Genomic DNA, 18,154 nt, shown 5'->3' with positions numbered 1-18,154 from the left:
AGGGGGCAAGTTAAACCCCCTCCTCTTTCTGGTTATCTGCCAAGTGCAGGATCCACGCATCCTAGGGAAAGAGAGTTTGGCCTCTCGGCCTTGATACAACGCCCTCAGGGAAAGTCTGATCTTTGATCCCCAGCTCCGGCTGTGGGGAAAGGCAGGTGGCCAGGGCCCAGGTCAGGACTGGGTACAACCAAGCCCAAGTCTCCACATGGCAATGGGAATCTAAGAATAAACCTCTGGATTATCCACAAAATGTCTGCACCTTTCATCTCAGTTCTACCTCCAGGTCAGTGAGGCCAAAAGGATTCTTTGCCCCTTTTCTGCCTTCTGTGAGAATTCCCAGGAAAATTTCCCTACGGGTTCTAGACTAATTGAGTCATAGGTCAGTAACTATCTCCCTCTGTCCTCTCCATCTTCCCTCCCTCACCTCAAATGGGGTGTATACTTGTCCTTCTCTGGTGCTGAGGCCAAATATGCCCTTCTGCCTTGGCCATCTCTACCTTCTTACCATCTTTTAGCACCCATAGAAACTTGGTGCCCACAGACACCTCCGAGGCAAAAGCTGTAGTTCCCCCTGCTGTCTGCAGGATCTTGGTGGATCCCTATCTCCAGCCAAGCCTGGAGTGCAAACCCCTGCTGCTGGCTGGGAGTACCTTGTCTCTCCTCAAATCAGGATTTGGAGGAAGAAGTGAAGATAAGGACAAGCCAAGGACATGGGTGGGGCATGGGGAGGTGAGATTCAGAAAGGGGTTGGGAGAAGAGGCGGCTGAAGGTTCAGCTGTATGCGTGCTCAGTCGAGTCCAACTCTGTGACCCCATGGACTGTAGCCCACCAGGCTCCTCTGTCTATGGGATTTTCCAGGCAATAATACTGGAGTGGGTAGCCACTTTCTTCTCCAGGGGATCTCCCTGATCCAGGGATCAAAACCGCGGATTCTTCACCACTGCACCACCAAGATAACAGGATGGAAGTGCAGAAGGAGGTGCTAGTCTCCCTCCTGTCCCACGTTCTTAGCTCAGAGCATCAACTCAGGTGTCAGAACATCTGGCTTCACCTCCTACGTCTGACACTAACCAGCTGAGGGACCTCAGCGAGTTAAATACTTCTCTGTACCTGTTTTCTCAACTTAAGTTGGGCTGGTAAGGATTTAATGGTGCCTGGAATAGCTATTCTTACACTCCACGTGGGCTTACCAGGTGGTACTAGTGGTAAAGAACCCACCTGCCAAAGCAGGAGACTTAAAAGATGCGAGTTCGATCCCTGGGTCAGGAAGGTCCCCTGGAGGAGGGCATGGCCACCCACTCCAGTATTCTTGCCTGGAGAATCCCATGGACAGAGGAGCCTGGCGGGCTACAGTCCATAGGGTCACAAAGAGTCGGACACGGCTGAAGCAACTTGGCACACACGCACACCCCATGTAAGATGGAAACAGAGATAAGAAAAAGGAGGAAATAAGGGGGGTAACTGGGAGACAGGGACTGGGAACCATAAAGGTCTTTTCTGGAATTTTTACAAGTTCTGGAGTGAAATTAAAGTCACAAAAGGAAATGAGTGAGGGGGTGCTCCCTATTAAAGGTGTGCACTAAAGGGAGAGGGGTTCCCCTTTGGTTTCTATATCCACACATCCATAGATTTACAGCAAAGATAACAGTCAGCCATCAGAAGGGACTTTCGAGGTTGGGGGCAGCCCTTGGAAAGGAGGGAGGTGGCAGAGGGAACATGGAGTGGAGTTCCCACTGCCATTGCCCCACCCGACGCTCTAACAGGTCTTGTAACCCAGGAGGACTCTGGCCACTCAAGATCCCAGGGCAATAGCTGGGCACAGCGCCTTCTGAGTATGTGGAGCTACCTTTGGAAGCGGCACCCCCCTGCGTCAGCTCCATCCAGTTGCTGAAGAGAAAAGGCTCTAAAGTCACCCAATTCACATATTAAGCCATGCTAAAGAGCTTTAATTAGCCTCTTGATGTTTAATTTCCTCTCTTTGATAATGTTTAAACTGGTATCAAAACTCCAGATCTGTTCCCAGCCAATTCAGGATGGAAAATCCTCCCCCACTCAAGTGCCCCTCTTCCCACCCCCTGCAGCTCCTCCAATGGCCCTGCTTGGGCTCCGGATATTGGCTTCTCTGGGGGCATCAGTGCTTTATGGGTTTTATGGGACCCGGAGGTAAATATTGACAAAGTTTAAACAGGTCCAAGTCAGAGGTGAATGAATGCATGCAGACCCCCACTTAGGGATGGGAGATGGAGGGGACGGTGCAATGGAAGGGAGGCACTACCGTGGCAAGAAGCTGGGCTCTGCAGCACAAGCCTGACAGCTTTGAAACTGCCAGCAGGACCGACAGTAAGACTGTTTCCAAAAATGGGAACAGAGAGGGGACAACTGACAGATTGGTGAGAGATATGTGACACAGGGACTAATCTTGGAGGAACTGCCGCGTCAGAGAAATTCGTGTCCTGTTTTGGGATCGAGGATGAGGAGGGGGTTTCAGTCCAGGGATAGCAGGAGGGACAGCAAAGTTGTCCGGTGAGCTGAGGGCTTCTCCGAACTCAAGCTCTGGGCTCTGTGCCTCCAGGTTCCGGTTTCCTTCCAAACAGCATCCTTCACTGGACCTGTGAGAACACTGTAGGACCCTGCATTCCCTTCTGGTGGTCTTTGAATTCTAACATCCCCTTCTCTGCCTTTACAGCTGGGTCCCAGCTGCTGAGCCATGGGCCAGTGTGTTGGAGGCTTGGCGCTCTGGTGTGTTTCGGCAGAGCAACTGAGGAGGGGAAGTGGGGGACTGCAGCTAGGACTGGCCCTTCCCTGGCTGCTCTCCTGGCCTGGCAATCCTTTGCAGCCTGGTTTCCTTGTCTCTAAAATGAGAACAATTGTTACCTCACAGATTCTGTGATGGATGAGAAAGCACCTTGTCAAGGCCAGATGCCAGTAGATGAGAATTACAGGAGTGGAGGGTGCTGGCTGCTCCCCCAAGCCTGCCCACACCCCATGTGATTTAATTCCTCTTTCCAGCTGAGGTTGTGAGCCCCATTCTTCTCATCTTACTCCATGGGCTCCAACAGAGGTCTATGCACTCTGCCAGCATTTATATGCTAGGCTCTCTCAGCCCCCCTCCCCCACAGCCCCAAAGCAGGCTATTAACCAAAAACAGGAAGCAAAAAATTAACCAAAAATAAGAACCGAAACCTACATAATCTCTCACTGCCTCTCAAAATGCAAAGGGCAAATGAGCAGCTCCTATGAGGGGAGAGGGGAACTGTCTTAAAAGAGGTTACCCCAGGATTCTGACACTGTGAAGAACAAGGGCAGAGTGAGGGCTGAATCTGAGGGGAGATGCTAAGGGGAACTGCAACTGTGCAGAAGGGGAGGGAAGGAGGCAAGAGGCTGATGCAATTCTGAGCACGGCATGCAAATGAGATGAAAACAGGTTTTTTAATATTGGAACCCCCCCAACAGCCACTGGAACCTAAGTGCCCCTTCATTTTCATCCTTGTGTTTGTGAGTATCACAGACGACAACAAAAACAGGTTGGCACCATTTCTTCTGTTAGTGCCCTGGGTTTTCAGGGAGGCAGCTGCCCCTCCTGGGAGAGGAAGAGGCTCCTTTCGGAGGAACACAGGGCCCTCCCTGGCTGTCCTCATCACCAGCATCCTCAGAACTCGCAGATATTAACAGACAGCACTTCCTGGGGTTCCAGGACTTTAATTTTCCCTGCTTTATCCCCCCACCCCCGACTTTCTATTTTTTTCCTTTTTTTAAAATAATCAAATTGGCAGAAAACTGGCTGGGGCTGGTGGCCACTGGGCAGGGGGTGCTGGATCCACTGAAAAATCTCCCAAATTCACACTGAGGTTTCGGGTCATGGTTGCTGAGGTGGGGGTGAGGTCAGGGTTTGGAGAGATTTCCCAACTCACCCTAAAACTGTTTTTCCAAATGACGGGAAGAGGTCAGAATGGGGGCCCCCCCCATTACTATGGATGAGTGGAGAAGTCAATGCTCCCCCCATCCCTCAAGTTCTTCAGAGATTTAGAGATAGAAGGCTGCAATTTCTAATTGCCTACAATCTTCTCTTAAAAATATAAAACACGTGCAGTTGGCTTTGGTACAAAAAAAAGAAAACAACAACAAAAAAATCCATTCTGGTCCCTGTGAGTTTTTCCCTTCACCCCCCAACAAACCATTATGGCCAACTCAACCTCTATTCCATCGACTCTAGGAAGCCAGGTTAAGTCCCTGGGGTTTCCATAGAAGACAGAGAGAAGGGAGAACAGCAGTAAGAGGTTGGGGGGAAGGGGAGAGGGACATGGCCCTGACCACAGCCCTTCCTGAAGGGGCAGTAGGGTCTTATGGCTGCAGCCTCTCCTCAAAGATGGGTGTTGCTCAGGAGGGGTGTCAGGGCTAGAACCCAGCAGCTGCAAGGTTAAGCCTGAATAAACCCCAGTAGTGTTAAAGGACAAGGCCCCCTGATCCCTATGGCTTGGTTCCCATGTCCCTGGTCCTCTAAATCTCCCCTCTCCCTCCGTAACTAATAAACAATAAATAAATAAATTTTCCTAAAGTAGAGGGAAGAAGGCATGAAAAAATCGGCATCTGCAGTGTAGCTACTGGATGCCACCAGGGGGCACTGTGGCCTAATCCCCCCAGCTTCCTAAATGGCCCCCACGTATCCAAGGATACCAAGAGCTGGCAAGGACAGTGAGCAGTTCTTTCAAATGTTCCCTCATCATTGGCAGATTGGAGTCCCCAAGGTTTGCCCCCCTCAGTAATGTTCTCCAGGGGACGCCGGGCGGGGGGAGGGGCCCCCTTAGCTCTCGGAAGCTACAGGCTCCCCATCTCGGCTCTCAGTCTCTTCCGGGATGTCCTGCATTCGGGTGAAATCTGGAGGAGGAAGGGGCAAAGTCAGCGAGTGAACAGAGGCTCCTAGATCAGCTGAACCCCTACACGGATGCCTCCCTGTCTGTGGGCTGGGCAGCTCAAAGAGCTGGGAGGGGTGGCAGAGGTCTGCAATCCCTGGGTGATGGGAAAACTGTCCACAAAATAATGTATCCATACCTAGGTACCTTGTTAAATATAAATATGTAAGATACAATGTGGTTAATAAGATACAAAATATTAAAATATATATATATTTTAAGATGAGTATTATATGAAATCACAGTAGCTTCGGGTTATTTTGTATTTCCTGAGCCAACTATAAGAACTTGGAGGTCTTTGACATTTTTTCACTCTGAAAGTCTATTTCTGCTTGAAAAGGTTGGGAATCATGGACCTACTGGAGCAGAGGCACCTATGTTTTCTGCTTCTGAGAGATCCACTACCTGTTTACCAGGAGGCAAGACAGGAAGCACTCTGGGCCGGTCCCAAGAGTGACTGTGGACCTCAGTGGTTGGTTAGGGACCATCCTAAACATTCCTGGGCTTTCCGATGCAGGCTCCATTTGGAAACTACAGCCCAAAGGTCTGTGCCCAGGTTGCACCCCATTTCTAAGCCATGTCTCCGCCAGGACCTCACCTCGCGGACTATGGGGTGGAGACAGACGGCTGCTACCCTCCTCCTCGCTGCCGGTGTCAGGGTCACTGCTATCTTGCAGCCGCTCGTCGGGGCTGCCCAGCTCCTGCCTCTCTCGATCCTCAAAGGGTCGATGGACGGAGCGAACAGTCACAGGCAAATCCAGGCGGTCGTGGCCTCGGCTGGGCTATGGACAGCAGGTGGAAAAAGCAGGAGGTCCAGGAATGAGCAGTGCGAAGACTTGACCCTCAGTACATCTACCACTGACTGATTTCTTTCTGCACCCGTCAAAATTGTTCAGCCCTCCCATCAGTATCCTAATATCCTTCAAGTCTAATGCCTGACTTCATTTGGCCTCCAGTTCCACTCAGATTCTCTCCTGGACCCTGATGTCCACCCCAGGTTAGCTCACTACTTCAAGCGTCCTTACTTGTGGGGGTGTGAAACTCAAGTACAGGGCATCGCCAGCAGGGAGGCTCCGACGCCGCGGATCCAGGGGCCGGCGGGCCCAGGGGGCCTCAGCCACGAGTGGGGGTTCTGTGTGGCCCAAGGCGGCCAGCTGCCTGCGAGCCTCCTCGGCCTCCCGCTCCAGCAGGGCACGGGCCTGCTCGCTCTCCCGGAGCCGGGCTTCCAGGCTGCCGGCCTCGGTCGCACGCTCCTCGCCGAGCCGCCGGCAGCGCCGCAGCTCCTCCTGCAAGAGCGCGTGTTGCCGCTGCAGCAATGCCAGTTCCGTAGCCTGCTTTTCAGGAGCCGCAGGGACACCCCCGACTCTGCCAGCCTCCCCATCCCGGGAGTTGGCTCTGGTCAGCTTCTCCCGCCGCTCGGGGCCCTCAGGGAACCGGGCTTCCATCAAAGTGTCCTGCTGGGCCACAGCCGCCTGGGGGTGGAATGGAGATGAAGGGGTGTATCAGAATCCCATTTCTTCTATCCCTCACTCCCCAGGGCCCAGGCTATGAGTCCCATAGAGCTCGAATCAGAGGAAGGCTTAGGCCTGTTAGGATGGTTCTGCTCTAGCTAAGTGGGCAGCTCTGGCCTGGCCCCTCCCATTCCCATTGGAGCGCCTGCCCTCACTGACCTGTAGGCCGTGCAGAAGTCCATAGAGATTGACCAATCGTTGCAACGCTTCCTGAGGACAGAGGAGGGGCGGGGGAACAGAGTCCAAGCTTCAGGATGGGAGAACTGACCAGAAGTTGAATAAGTGTGGGTGTGGGGATAATAAGACTGTAGGTATTTTGAGGTGTATACAGCACCCCCCCCACTCCAAACTGGGCTCCAGTTTCTCAGCTGAGAGTAACCCCTCTTTCAGTCTCCCATACCACCGCAAGCCCATCTCACCTCCTGGGGAGATCTCAGCTGATTTCCATTTCGATCCTGCAGAAACGGGCAAGGATGGGGCATCAGCAGACACACGAGTCCCTGGTGCCTGTTCCTGATAGCTGTCTCAAGGGTCTATAGGCCACCAGTCCATTTCCCACCCTCTAGCTAAGTCCCGTCACCTCCTGAAACCCACCTTCTGGCTGGAGTCTGAGTCGGCTCTGCAGAGCTCAATGGATCCATTGAAGGTTCTGGCCTCACCATCTACTGAGGAGGGGAAAATGATGCACTGGCCTCGCTCCCCCAGCACCCTGACACCACTCAGACCTTGGTACCACCCCGTTATCCTTAACTCCTCCCACGTGCTGCCGAGGCCCCCTGCCCTGACACTCACTGGCAGTGACTCCAGGACTCGTGTTACCACCACTGTCTGGTTCCACCGGCAAGGATGGTTCCCGGGGCGTCAAGAGCAGCTCCACTCCAGGCCCTACCAGCAGGTCTTTCAGGCCCTCCACTGTGCGGAAAGAAGAAGAAATGAGGATAGAAGGGATGGAATTCTGCAGGGGGTGTGAGGGGCTGCCATTCACTCAGTTCACAGGACATGCAGGCGTCTAGGGAAATGTCCCCTGCACAGGTAATGGGGTCTCAGTGTCACCACCACATACGAGGAAAAAGTCATTAAAGTGCCCAGGGGTGTGCAGGATGTGCAAGGACATGCAGGATGAGAGGTGGCAAACAGCAGCAAGGGCCATCTTCCCCCGCCGTTCCTGGCATCCGGTACCCAACAGGCACTCAGGGGAGTTACGGACTATGGGATGGACATCCCCCTTGGCTAGCCACGTGTCCCTGCTGTGTGATGGTGAAGAAGTGAGTCCAGATTCTTCCCCAGAAGCTCCCTCACCCTCACGGATGGCGTCCTGCAGTAGCCGCTCGCCACGAGGGGACTCAAGGGACTCAGAGCGGAAGAGGCCCCTGGGCAGGGTGGGCAGGGGCACCCCGCTGCCGCCATCCTCTTCCACCTGGAAGTGGGTCATCTCGGCAAATAGCCCAACCTTCTCCTGCAGCAGCTCCACCAGCGCCCGATCCTTCTGCTGCAGCTCCACTGTGGATGAGAAACAGGTGAGCACCCAAAGAGCCACTAATAGTGGAGGGGCAGCCCCAGGGATGAGGAGCCAGGTATGGGCAGAGCGGCAGGACTGCATTTTGGGGTTTGTTTTTTTTTTTTGGCATTTATGCAAAAGAACTTTTGTCGGGGAGGGAGTAACACATGCACTGTTGTTTTCAAAATGAAAGTAAAACAATGTGTAGCAGGGACTGCAGGCTGTCCACCAGTTTTCATCTCCCCACTTTTCTTTAATTAGAGAAGGTGTGCAAGTTTCATCTGGGCATGTGGCTGCCTAGTTACACGCCATTTCCCAACCTGCCTTGCAGTTAGGCATTGCCACATGACTAAATTCTGACCAATGAATGGGAATGTCTTCCTGATCCGGCCTTAAAAGAAATGAGTATAAACTCTCCTTGTCCCCGACCCCTCCTTGCCAGCTGGGATGCAGATGTGAGAGCGGAAGCTGGAGGAGTGGTGTGGACATAGAGATGGGGAATCTTCATGACAAAGAGGGCAGAGCCGCAGTACCGCCCTGCACTTCCCACTTCTGGACTGTTACGTAGAGAGAAATAAACTACCTCATGTGACCAATGGGTTTTTGTTGATTTTTTGTATAGCAGTTGGATCATACCCCCAGTTAACATAGAGATCTATGGTAAAAAAGTCAGTATCCTAATCCTGTTATTCCTAGTTTCCCTTCCCAGAGAAACCACAGTAATAATATCCCCCTAGAGATACTCCACACATATACACAAAATACATGGCACATATCTATCCCCAATATTTTCACACTAGTGACAGTATATACTTCACAGTGTTTTAAACCTTGCTGTTCTCACTTAACTAAATGTTTTGGTTGTGGATCTACATCAACCCTCATACAGCCACCTCATTTTAAGATAGTACTCCCCTGTGTGGATATATCATATTGATAAATTATTTAAACAAGCTTTGTGGGTAGACTTACTGTTTTTTGTTTGTTTTTTGAAAATGTCATGTAATTTTTTTTATTAAACTTTTTATTTGGTATTGGAATTTAGCCGATTAACAATGCTGTGATCGTTTCAGATAGACCGCTAAGGGACTCAGCCATACATATACATGCATCCATTCTCCCCCAAACTCCCCTGGACTTACTCTTGATACGCCGGAGGTAAGCCTCATCCTCTGTCTCAATCAGGGGGAAGTCCTCCCTGGATGGGCATCTGGAGGGATCACAGGTCGGGTGGGGTTCGGGGAAGGAAGCTAGGTTACACACCAGGAATCTGCCTTCCCTCCTTCCCAGACGTGCTCTATACTTCCCCGATAAGACTCGTCAGCTCCACACCCTGGCTTCATCTACTCTTGACCCTCTCCTTTTCCTAACACTGATGACCTGCATCTACTGGCCAGTACCTCTCCAAACGTCACCCAGAGAGGCAGAAGGACTACAGGTTTTGGCATTAAGTACATTGGACTGATTCTGGCTCCACAATTTACCAAGTGGTAACCTCTCTATTGAGAAACAGGGATGATATCTTCCTCACTGTTTTTTTGTGTGTGTGAGGATTAAATGAAATAATGTACTAGTGCTTTGAACGTGGCATAAGCTCAATAAAACAATTATCATAAAAAATGTTTTCACAACTACAAATATTAACATTATTAATAAAGAGGCCACTATAGATCTACTGTCAATGGGATAGGAACTTTGGTCTTGTTTTCCCAGAACAGGTAATTTCATATTTTTGCACAAATTTCTGAAAAATTTGTTCAAAAGTCTAAATTGCAGAAGTGAAAAAAAAAAAAAAATATATATATATATATAGGTTTATATATTATAAAGTAGAGAAGAATGCATTCCATGAAAAGTAAAAGAAAAAAAAATCGTAAACATCCTAATTGAGTTTATTTTTCAGGCATTATTCTTGAGAATGCACTTTCTTTTCTTTTTTCAAGTTCTATTTATTTATTTTTGGCTGTGCTGGGTCTTCGCTGCCACACAGGCTTTTTCTCTAGGTGTGGCAAACAGGGGCTACTCCCTAGTCATGGTGTACAGGCTTCTCACTGTGGTGGCTTTTGCAGTTGTGGAGCATGGGCCCTAGGGCGCTCGGGCTTCAGTAGTTGCAGCACGTGGTCTCAATAGTTGCAGTTCCTGGGCTCTAGAGCACAGGCTCAATAGCTGTGGTGCTCGGGGTTAGCTGCTCAAAGGCATGTGGGATCTTCCCAGATCAGGGACTGAACCTGTGTCTCCTGCACTGGCAGGATTCTTTACCACTGAGCTACCAGGGAAGCCTGAGAATCCATTTTCCACATTTTACATGCACTTTACTTTTTTTCAGTATTGAAGGCAGCTCTTCGTCTGAGCCACCAAGGAAGCCCCTTTACTTTTTTTTTATCACAACAGACACATACTCAGATCTGATGTGTGTCCAACAGAAGCCAAAGATTTGCTGCTTTAGCACACAAAATGATTTCTTGCTAGCCTCTATCATATGGAGTTTGAGTCTTGTTCCTTTGATCACTAGTATCAATGCTTTCATTATCCTCTTTTTCTTTTTTTTTCATTATTCTCTTTTTCATTCATTTTTAGAAAATGAAGGTAAAAGACAATACAGTCCAAATAATGGCCCACTGCCTACAGACTAAGATGTTAATGGAGGTGAAGCTGTACTGCTGGTTGGTAGGCATGCCGGCACGCGCCAACTTAAAGTATTCCTCTGGCTTGTCAGCTCAAGGTGCACTCAGAAGGCGGTTGGGGTCGTCATTGTATAAAATATAACTTTACTGGGCAAGAGAGCATAGATGACCCTGCCTGCCTTGGGCCATCTTGTCTCTCTCCTGGCCTCTCCTTCCACTTCTGAACCCTGGGTTCTGTTCTCTGGGAGTGCCGTGGTCCGGGGCCCCAAACTGCAGGAACCACAAGTCCATGCACACACTCACACTCGCACACTCTGCTGAATGACGCGGATCCAGGTGCTCCGGTCATCCCGGGATGCCGTGTGGACCTCGTACATCTCCGGGGGTGCCGCACTGATCAGAAACATCCCTTTCTCCTGGTTGGCTATGTCCCGGACGATGAGATTCTGCAGTGACACCACCGAGGGCTTGTCCTGCCAATTGGGGCACAGGAAGGATTAAAGCTGGGAATCCTGACCCCTGAATATTTGAGTCTTCAGTCCTTCTGGAGTACCCAAAGGACTGAAGAGTCCACGGAGAATACAAGAGCCCAGGCTCTGGTGCCAGCCAGAGTGGACTTAGAAACGCTTGTGACCCTTGACAATTTAATTAAGCTTTACTTTTCTCATCTACAAAAAGAGGATAATCATGTGCCTTTCTGACATGTGTAAAAAAAGTCGCTGTATATAGTAACAATATGCATTGGCTCTTTTTATTTCTTCTGATCATATTTATAGGTGTTGGCTCTTCTTATTTCTCCTGATTATATTACGGTAACTGTTACAATAATAGCTATTTGATCTTGGAGGATTTCCTGGCCGGGGTAGGAAAGTAAGAAGGGTCTGAAACACTTGTCTGTGCTGAGAAAGAAGAAGGTGGAAAGTCTCACCAGGACAGGAAAGATGTACTTCTGGTCCTTCTCTTGGAGAAACACCAGCACATCTGTCATCAGCAGCATGAGCACATCTGGCAGGAGGATGAAGGCAGGAGAAGAGTCAGCATTAGAGGATACGAGCAGCTGTTTCCCTTTCCCCAGCCTCTCTCCCTCTGGTTGTTTCCTCCACCTTTGCAGACCTCCTGCCTCTCTCCATGCTTACAGCTCAGAAATGGTGGGGGGTGGGGGGGAAGGCATGTGTCATTAGATAAAATAGTTTCTTGGGCTAGAGATGCCTATAAGCAATCACCCAGCGGCCTTGAGTAAAAGCCTCTTTATCCAATGAATGCAATTTCCTTAACCTGTGGTCTGCAGACACCTAGGGTGTCTACTATCAGGTTTCAGAGGCTCTGTAGATCCTCTGAAGTTCCATAAGCAATTTTTACATATTAATCTATCACATGTGTGCTTTTCTGTGTGAAAGGGTCCAGAATTCTTGTGAGGGTAAAACGATTCCCAGAGCCTTTCAGTTCCATGTTGAACAACTAACTAACATAAGATCTTTTTGGATATTTGGTCTAACAGTCTCCCCACCCCAGCATATTCCCCACTTATTTTGTGCTCCATGGGGAGGGGAACAGTTGGGTTCCTTATTCATTTCTCCCACCATTGAACAATCCCAATCTCCTTCAACAAAAGCAGACCCTGCTTTCATTTGCCTTTTCTGCCCCACCTTCCAGGCTCTCACGTTCTACAGGGTCCTGTGCTTTAAGACTTGGGGGAGACAAAGGTCAACCCGTGAAAGTCAGATGTCACAGTCAAGAAAACACACATGCATTCTCTGCCCTTGGAGATCTTTCTAAGTTGTGGGCACACAGAAGGGGAGGGCTTTTGCTAAAGGCTTCAGAAATAAAGCTCTTCAGCCTTGCTATTTTTAACCCCCCCATGGTTTATATTCTTAGCTGCTGCGTGGGAGGGATGGGAAGGAGAGAAAGGGATGGAGGAAAGGGGCTGGCAAAGCCTGCAATACTCAAGCCTATGGAGTGGGGACTTCATGACACGGGACAGAGGTGCAGACAAACTCTGGCCTCAGCTAGCACTCCTCACACCTAAAGCTGAAGTCTGCAACTCTTCTGCTTTGATTTAGGTAGGCGAGCCTTGGCCAGTACAGTCTGGGAAGAGAGGCTGGGACAGCGTGCCCCGCCCCCAACACACCTTCCCAGCAGTCTTTTCTCTGCTCCACTTGGCCCGCCCTTCCCTGGGCTCCGCCCCCTCCAAGGGCCTTCCTCGCTGTGTTCCCAAAGTGCCTGCTCATTCCCCAGCCTTAGTGGCTGGGACTCCAGCTGGTAGAACCAACTACCCGGATCTAGTCCTCCAAGCCTGGAATTTCTCTGTTTTTCTCATCAAAATCGGTAGCTTTCTGGGCACGCAAGGACCAAAGGAATGAACAAATCCTGACAACGAAGTCCTTGTGTCGCCCATGAAGTTAAATCCAGAATTCTGACTTTTGTTACAACAGAGCTCACATATTTTCCTCCCACTGGGTCTCACCCTGGGGTCTCGGGCTACATTAAAAGAGGTCCTTCGGGCTTGGAGGCTTCTCCCTCCTTATATCTGGCCATGGACTCTCGCCCGGTCTGCCAAGCTGTCCACTGACCTTTGAAGCGCCCGGTCGCCGTCTTCCAGAGCAGGCAACCATCGTGGATGAGCTTGCGCCGCAGGAGCTCCTCTCGGCCAAAGGGGCCCTTGCCAGGAACCGGGGCCTGGGCCCGAGGGTCCATGCGGTTGTAGATCTCCTGCAGGCGGGCCCCTTTCTCCAGCTCGTGCACATCCTGATCTACGTTGGACAGCAGCGCCTTCACCAGCCCCAGGGCCGTGGTCAGGTCCTGGCGCTCCTCCTCCATCCCTGACACCGAGGTCAGCGTGAGGAAGGGGTGGCCCAGCCAGCTTCACGCCAGCCCCCATCCCACTGATCTCAATCCCACCTTCAGAGGCTGCCCGGGCTTCCATATCCAACCCTCTCCCTCCCGGTGGTGGTCCAGGGCCTTCCTCGCCCCTGACGGCCCTCTCGAGTCCTCCTCCCTCCCGGACTCGCCCTCTCACCGTGCGAATGCTGCAGGATGCGGTTGATGAGCACCGGGTACTTGGTGATGCGCTGAGTCACTAGCAGAATGCACTCTTGCACCCCATGCCGCTTCAGCACCGCCGAGCGGGTCACTTTCTACAAAGCGAGAGTCAGGGTTCAGGGCCAGAGGGGGACCCGAGGGGAGAGCAACAGAAAGGACGCCGGGCTTGGAGCCTAAGCCCTGGTGCCGGCCTGCACTTGTTTATTTACCTCATGCCGGCTGGTGTAGGTTAATGACTCTGGAAAACGGGGCAGACAAGGTCACAGGTTTACTGTGAGGACCCAAGGAGCGAAAGCACTCGCTCTACCACTCCGAGGGGCTAAAGAGGGAAACACGAGCAGCTGGGTCCACTAGGGCTGGGGCACTAGAGCAGGCGGAGGGCGGGTCTTGGAGAGGTTTGCTCACCCGGATGAACTGCTGGAAGCGTTTGTCTCGGGCATACAGCTCCTTATAGAGTTTTAAGGCCTTGGTGTGGCGGCTACAGAACTCTGAGTAGGTCTTCCGCATCTGCTCTGCACTGGGACCTGAGAACTAGAAGTTGGGGGAGCACGGCTGGGTCAGCATGTCCCCCAAAGTCACATTTCATCCCCAATGCCCTCTCGCCTCCTGCCAAACAGGCTGGGTTCCTGCCTCTCCAGCTCTCTCTGCACCACCCCCCAGAGTCTGGAGATGAGAAATGCCCACTCTAGTCACACCCCCACCCAGGACTGCTGCCCAGGAGTCCTGGCTTTTCTCACCTGGCTGATGAGTAGGTCCCCCAAGCGATGGATGACGAAGTTCCGGGTGCTGCCGGGGCACAGGGCCTGGCGCCGGCGATCCAGCAGCTGGCTGAGGAAGCGTGTGTGGATGTCAGTGAGCTCGTCCACACAGGGGAACAGGCCCTGGACCACTGCCGGCTCCAGCTGCAGCTCTTCCAGCATGCCCGTGCGGAAGAGGCGGGTCATGATCTTCAGTGTCCGCACGTGGTGTAGCTCTGTCTGGATCAGCTCTGTGGGGACGGTGGAATACCCGGCTTGGCCACAACTGGTGGGGCCGAGGCTGGAGACCTCAGGCTCATTAGAGGTTTTCAGTTTCCCTTCCAGGCTAATATTCTGCATTATTATGATCTTAGCTCATTTTTCTAATCTTTTATCTTTATGTCTTGCCATCTCAAGGCATAAAGGCAACAACTATGTGTTCCCTACATGTCTAGACTTCCCACAGTCCCCAGCACAGAGTTGTGCATGGAATGGGCAGAGAGGAAAGACTAAGAATTGATTGGAAGGAATGGATTAAGAAGGGCCTTGGAGGTCAACAGCCCCAAAAGGTGGAGACCTCGTAGCTACTTATGGGATCCCTGGCAGGGTCTTGAAGGCCAACGGGATAAGAGGAAAGTGTCTTGAGAGGTAGGGGCTGGCAGAGGAAGGACACAGAGGAACAGGACTGGTGACAAAAGAGAAGTCCAGGGTGGTCTTCCTTGCTCACCATAGATGACATCCTGCTGCTTCATCACCTCCTTTTTATGCTGCTGCAAGAAGCTGCTATCCACCGCAAGGCTCCAGGAATCAGCTGCAAAGTCCTTCTCATCCATCTCAAAGTCACTCATCAGCTCGTTGTAGATCACCTCAGCACCTGGACGCGAGTGGGGGAAACGACTCAGACCCCAAATCTCTTCCCTGGGTCCGGGGCCCTTCCCCGGATCCCTTTCCACCCTGCCTTTCCCAGGCCAGCTCCCACCCGCCCCTCACGCCTGGGTCTTGCCCAGGTCCGGGCACGGTCACCTTCGTCGATGAGGGACTCCACCGACAGTGTCCGGTTCCGCATGTTGAGGGAGTCCGTGGACTGTGAGAGGATCCGGCGCAGTCCCAGGGGAGACTCATCATTGAAGTGTCTGAGGGGAATGGAGCCTGGCTGCATCATCCGACTGACTCAGGCAAGAGATCCCTTCCCAGGTCGGGGAACCAAGACAGGATCCCAGAGGCAGTCACCCCAAGTTCTCCTTACCTGCCTATCATTCTGAACTCAGAGATGGGAAGGATCTCTCAGCCCCTCCCTCCCACCTGTCTCCACCGCCTCACTCTGCCTGCCTGGTTCTCCCGTCCCCAAGTAGAGGCTCACCCAGCAATGTTGGTGGTGGAGACGCTTTTGGCTAAAGACAACGAGGAGCGGCCACGGCGGGAGCCGAGCAGGGACTGCCGGATGTCGGAGGGGTAGATGGCTGAGCTGGGCCGCTCCCGAGTGGTAGCTGTCAGAGGGGATACCAAGCAAGCAAGCCTCAAACCTGGTGCCTTCCCAGGATTCAAGCCTCCCAGGCTCCTTGACTAGAAGGAAGGCCTCCTCTCCCACCCCACCTTTAGCCCAGTTCTAGTCAGAGAAAGATGATAATAATGCTACCCATACACTTGTGCAATACTTTTAATGGTTACAAAGAGCTTTTCTTATCTCTTCCCCGCCACAAGCCTATAAGCAAACTGCAGCTCAGGATGGTGAAAAGACTTGTCTGGGGTGACTCAGCTGGTGGCGGAGCACAGACTCAGACTCTAGTCTTCCTGACTAAGCACCCCACTCTTTCTGTCACACCAGATCTTTCTGAATTGGCCCTTAACAACTTCTGCCAACATCCCCAAGTGCCATGTAAATAACTAATCATAATAATATAAAGTGTGAGCAGGCTCAGATGACCAGTCATCCCAAGCCTTCAACCTCATTTGAATTCTGCTGTTCTGCCCCCAGGCCCACAGGTCTAGATCTCCCTTGTGGCCCTGCCATCAGCTTCCAACTGAAGGGAGGAAGGTGCTGTGCCAGGGAACGACCTCTGGGGCGCAGCAGAGCCCATGGGCCGAGAGGCCTGGGGGTCCAGGGTCCTACGGCGGCTCCTGCACCCTCACTACTCACTCTTACTGCGAAGTGAAACGGACTGCAAAGCAGTGTTGTTCTTCAGCAGGGCGGCTTTCTGTTGCTGTGAGACAGAGAGCAAGAGAGACACCAAGAACAGCTGTCACCTAAGGGTCACCTCCGTAGGCCCAGGACAGGAGCTGGGTGGCTGGCCCCCTCGGGAGAAAGCTGGCTCAATGGCTAAGGGCATCAGGCTGGCTGAGCCCGGTGCCAAGGGGATGTGTCTAGAGCAACAGGCTGGCCCCCTCTGGCGGGGCCTGAGGCCTAGGGCGGAGGGTCTGGGCTGCCCCGTGGTGAGGAGAGGGGTTGAGGAACACAGGGTGAGGAATGAATGGAATAGGTGTGAGGGTACCACACACTCACTACCCTCTCCCCCCGCCCTCTGCCCTCCCTGCCAGCTCACCTTCTGCTTCACCTTGGTACAGTTGGCGAGGGTGTCTTTACAGCGGTTGTGGATAGTCACATTGCAGGCTGGGAGGGTGGGGTAGAGAGGGTGACGGGAGGGCCGGGTGGTGCAGGACAGGACACATCCACATGCAGACACCCATGTCCCCCTGGCCACGCCGCCGGAGACTCACCCCCTCCCCAGACCACATCCCAGTCCCTCTCCTCCCGCCTCCCCCTTCCTTCAAGCAGGAGATGAAGGCAGGGGGGATAGGTGTGGACCACAATTAAGCCACAGGAGGGGACAATCCTGACTCAAAGATGACCTGTGAGGTGGACTAGAGGGAAGAAGGGGTTACTGGCTGCCAGAGATGAGCTCAAGAGGCACAAAGGTGGTGGAGAATGACAGATGGCAGAAAGGACGCCCACGGAGCAGAAGGTGGCACAGGAGCAGCTGGGATGGGGGCTAGGGGCAGGGGGGGTGAACATCCCCCGGGCGGGAGGAAGCGTGCCACATCTAGTGGATCCTAGCAGACGCAACGATCCTCACCGGACAGATGAGGAACCTGTCTCCTGGAGAGCTTAAATCATTTGCCAGACGTCCTAGTGGCAGAGCTGGGGTTTAACTCAGGGGTGTCTGGGTTCTACCCGTGGAGCCACGTGTCTGCCCGTGAACCCTGGCTAGGCCTAAGCAACGCAGAGGCTGATGGATCCAGCAGCAGAGTGCCAACTGACCATGCCTTGCCCCTGCCAGCCACGCCTGCCTACCTTCTGTACTGCTCAGCTATGCTTGCTATGACTCCAGTCTCCCTTCCGGGCCTGGGGAGTCTTGTTCTCCAAGTAAGGCAAACCCACAGCTCCCACACTCCATCTGCTTCTCCCTCATCACCCACCCCACCTTGCTGTGGGGTAGGAGAGAAGAGGAGAGGGGGGTAGCCATGCCTGGGCGCTGGGACTACCGGCTGTCCTGTCCCTCTCCCCGATGTGCCCTCAGCCCTTGGCAGGCTCCAGCTTCCCCTCCCCCCATCCAACAACACCGGAAACTCTGCTAACTCCTTCAGACAATACCCAGCATCAGGCTTACTTCCACAAATACAAGGCGAGCAGGGTGGGGCAGAGGGGCAGACAGAAGTGGGGGCTGGGGGCTGCGCCCACCCCACCGAAGCTCTCCTCTACCTTCCAGCACCCAGTGTCTCTGGATCGAACCTCCGCTTTCCACCTGCTCTCAAAATAGTGCTCGCTGCCCGCCTCCCCAGTTCCCCTGGCAACGAGCTTCCAGATTTGGAATTTTGTCAGGTCTCTAGAGGGATCTAG

General features: G+C 52.6%; 1 protein-coding gene across 7 annotated transcripts in view; it reads right to left on the bottom strand.

Annotated features, from left to right (window-relative positions):
• Positions 1-3,410: 3,410 nt before the first annotated feature.
• ARHGEF2 (Rho/Rac guanine nucleotide exchange factor 2) overlaps positions 3,411-18,154 on the bottom strand; it is a 48,361-nt gene continuing 33,617 nt past the window's right edge. For 5 of the 7 annotated variants that reach the window (XM_061120584.1, XM_061120585.1, XM_061120588.1 and 2 more), the window contains 20 exons: positions 16,860-16,927; positions 16,457-16,520; positions 15,680-15,806; positions 15,343-15,452; positions 15,047-15,193; positions 14,320-14,570; positions 13,988-14,113; positions 13,560-13,677; positions 13,114-13,362; positions 11,472-11,548; positions 10,847-11,016; positions 9,062-9,129; positions 7,721-7,921; positions 7,214-7,333; positions 7,016-7,086; positions 6,841-6,876; positions 6,581-6,631; positions 5,936-6,382; positions 5,509-5,692; positions 3,411-4,875 (listed from right to left, as the gene is read on the bottom strand). In XM_061120584.1, coding sequence (XP_060976567.1) covers positions 4,802-4,875; positions 5,509-5,692; positions 5,936-6,382; positions 6,581-6,631; positions 6,841-6,876; positions 7,016-7,086; positions 7,214-7,333; positions 7,721-7,921; positions 9,062-9,129; positions 10,847-11,016; positions 11,472-11,548; positions 13,114-13,362; positions 13,560-13,677; positions 13,988-14,113; positions 14,320-14,570; positions 15,047-15,193; positions 15,343-15,452; positions 15,680-15,806; positions 16,457-16,520; positions 16,860-16,927 — 2,759 coding nt within the window. In that variant the 3' untranslated portion in view covers positions 3,411-4,801. The remainder of the gene's footprint in view (positions 4,876-5,508; positions 5,693-5,935; positions 6,383-6,580; positions 6,632-6,840; positions 6,877-7,015; positions 7,087-7,213; positions 7,334-7,720; positions 7,922-9,061; positions 9,130-10,846; positions 11,017-11,471; positions 11,549-13,113; positions 13,363-13,559; positions 13,678-13,987; positions 14,114-14,319; positions 14,571-15,046; positions 15,194-15,342; positions 15,453-15,679; positions 15,807-16,456; positions 16,521-16,859; positions 16,928-18,154) is intronic. The other 2 variants (XM_061120583.1, XM_061120587.1) reach the window with 1 other exon arrangement.

The sequence above is a fragment of the Dama dama genome, chromosome 20 (genome assembly GCF_033118175.1).
Source record: "Dama dama isolate Ldn47 chromosome 20, ASM3311817v1, whole genome shotgun sequence".
In the NCBI taxonomy this organism is placed as follows: Eukaryota; Metazoa; Chordata; class Mammalia; order Artiodactyla; family Cervidae; genus Dama; species Dama dama.
This window is presented reverse-complemented; position numbering and strand designations above follow the sequence as displayed.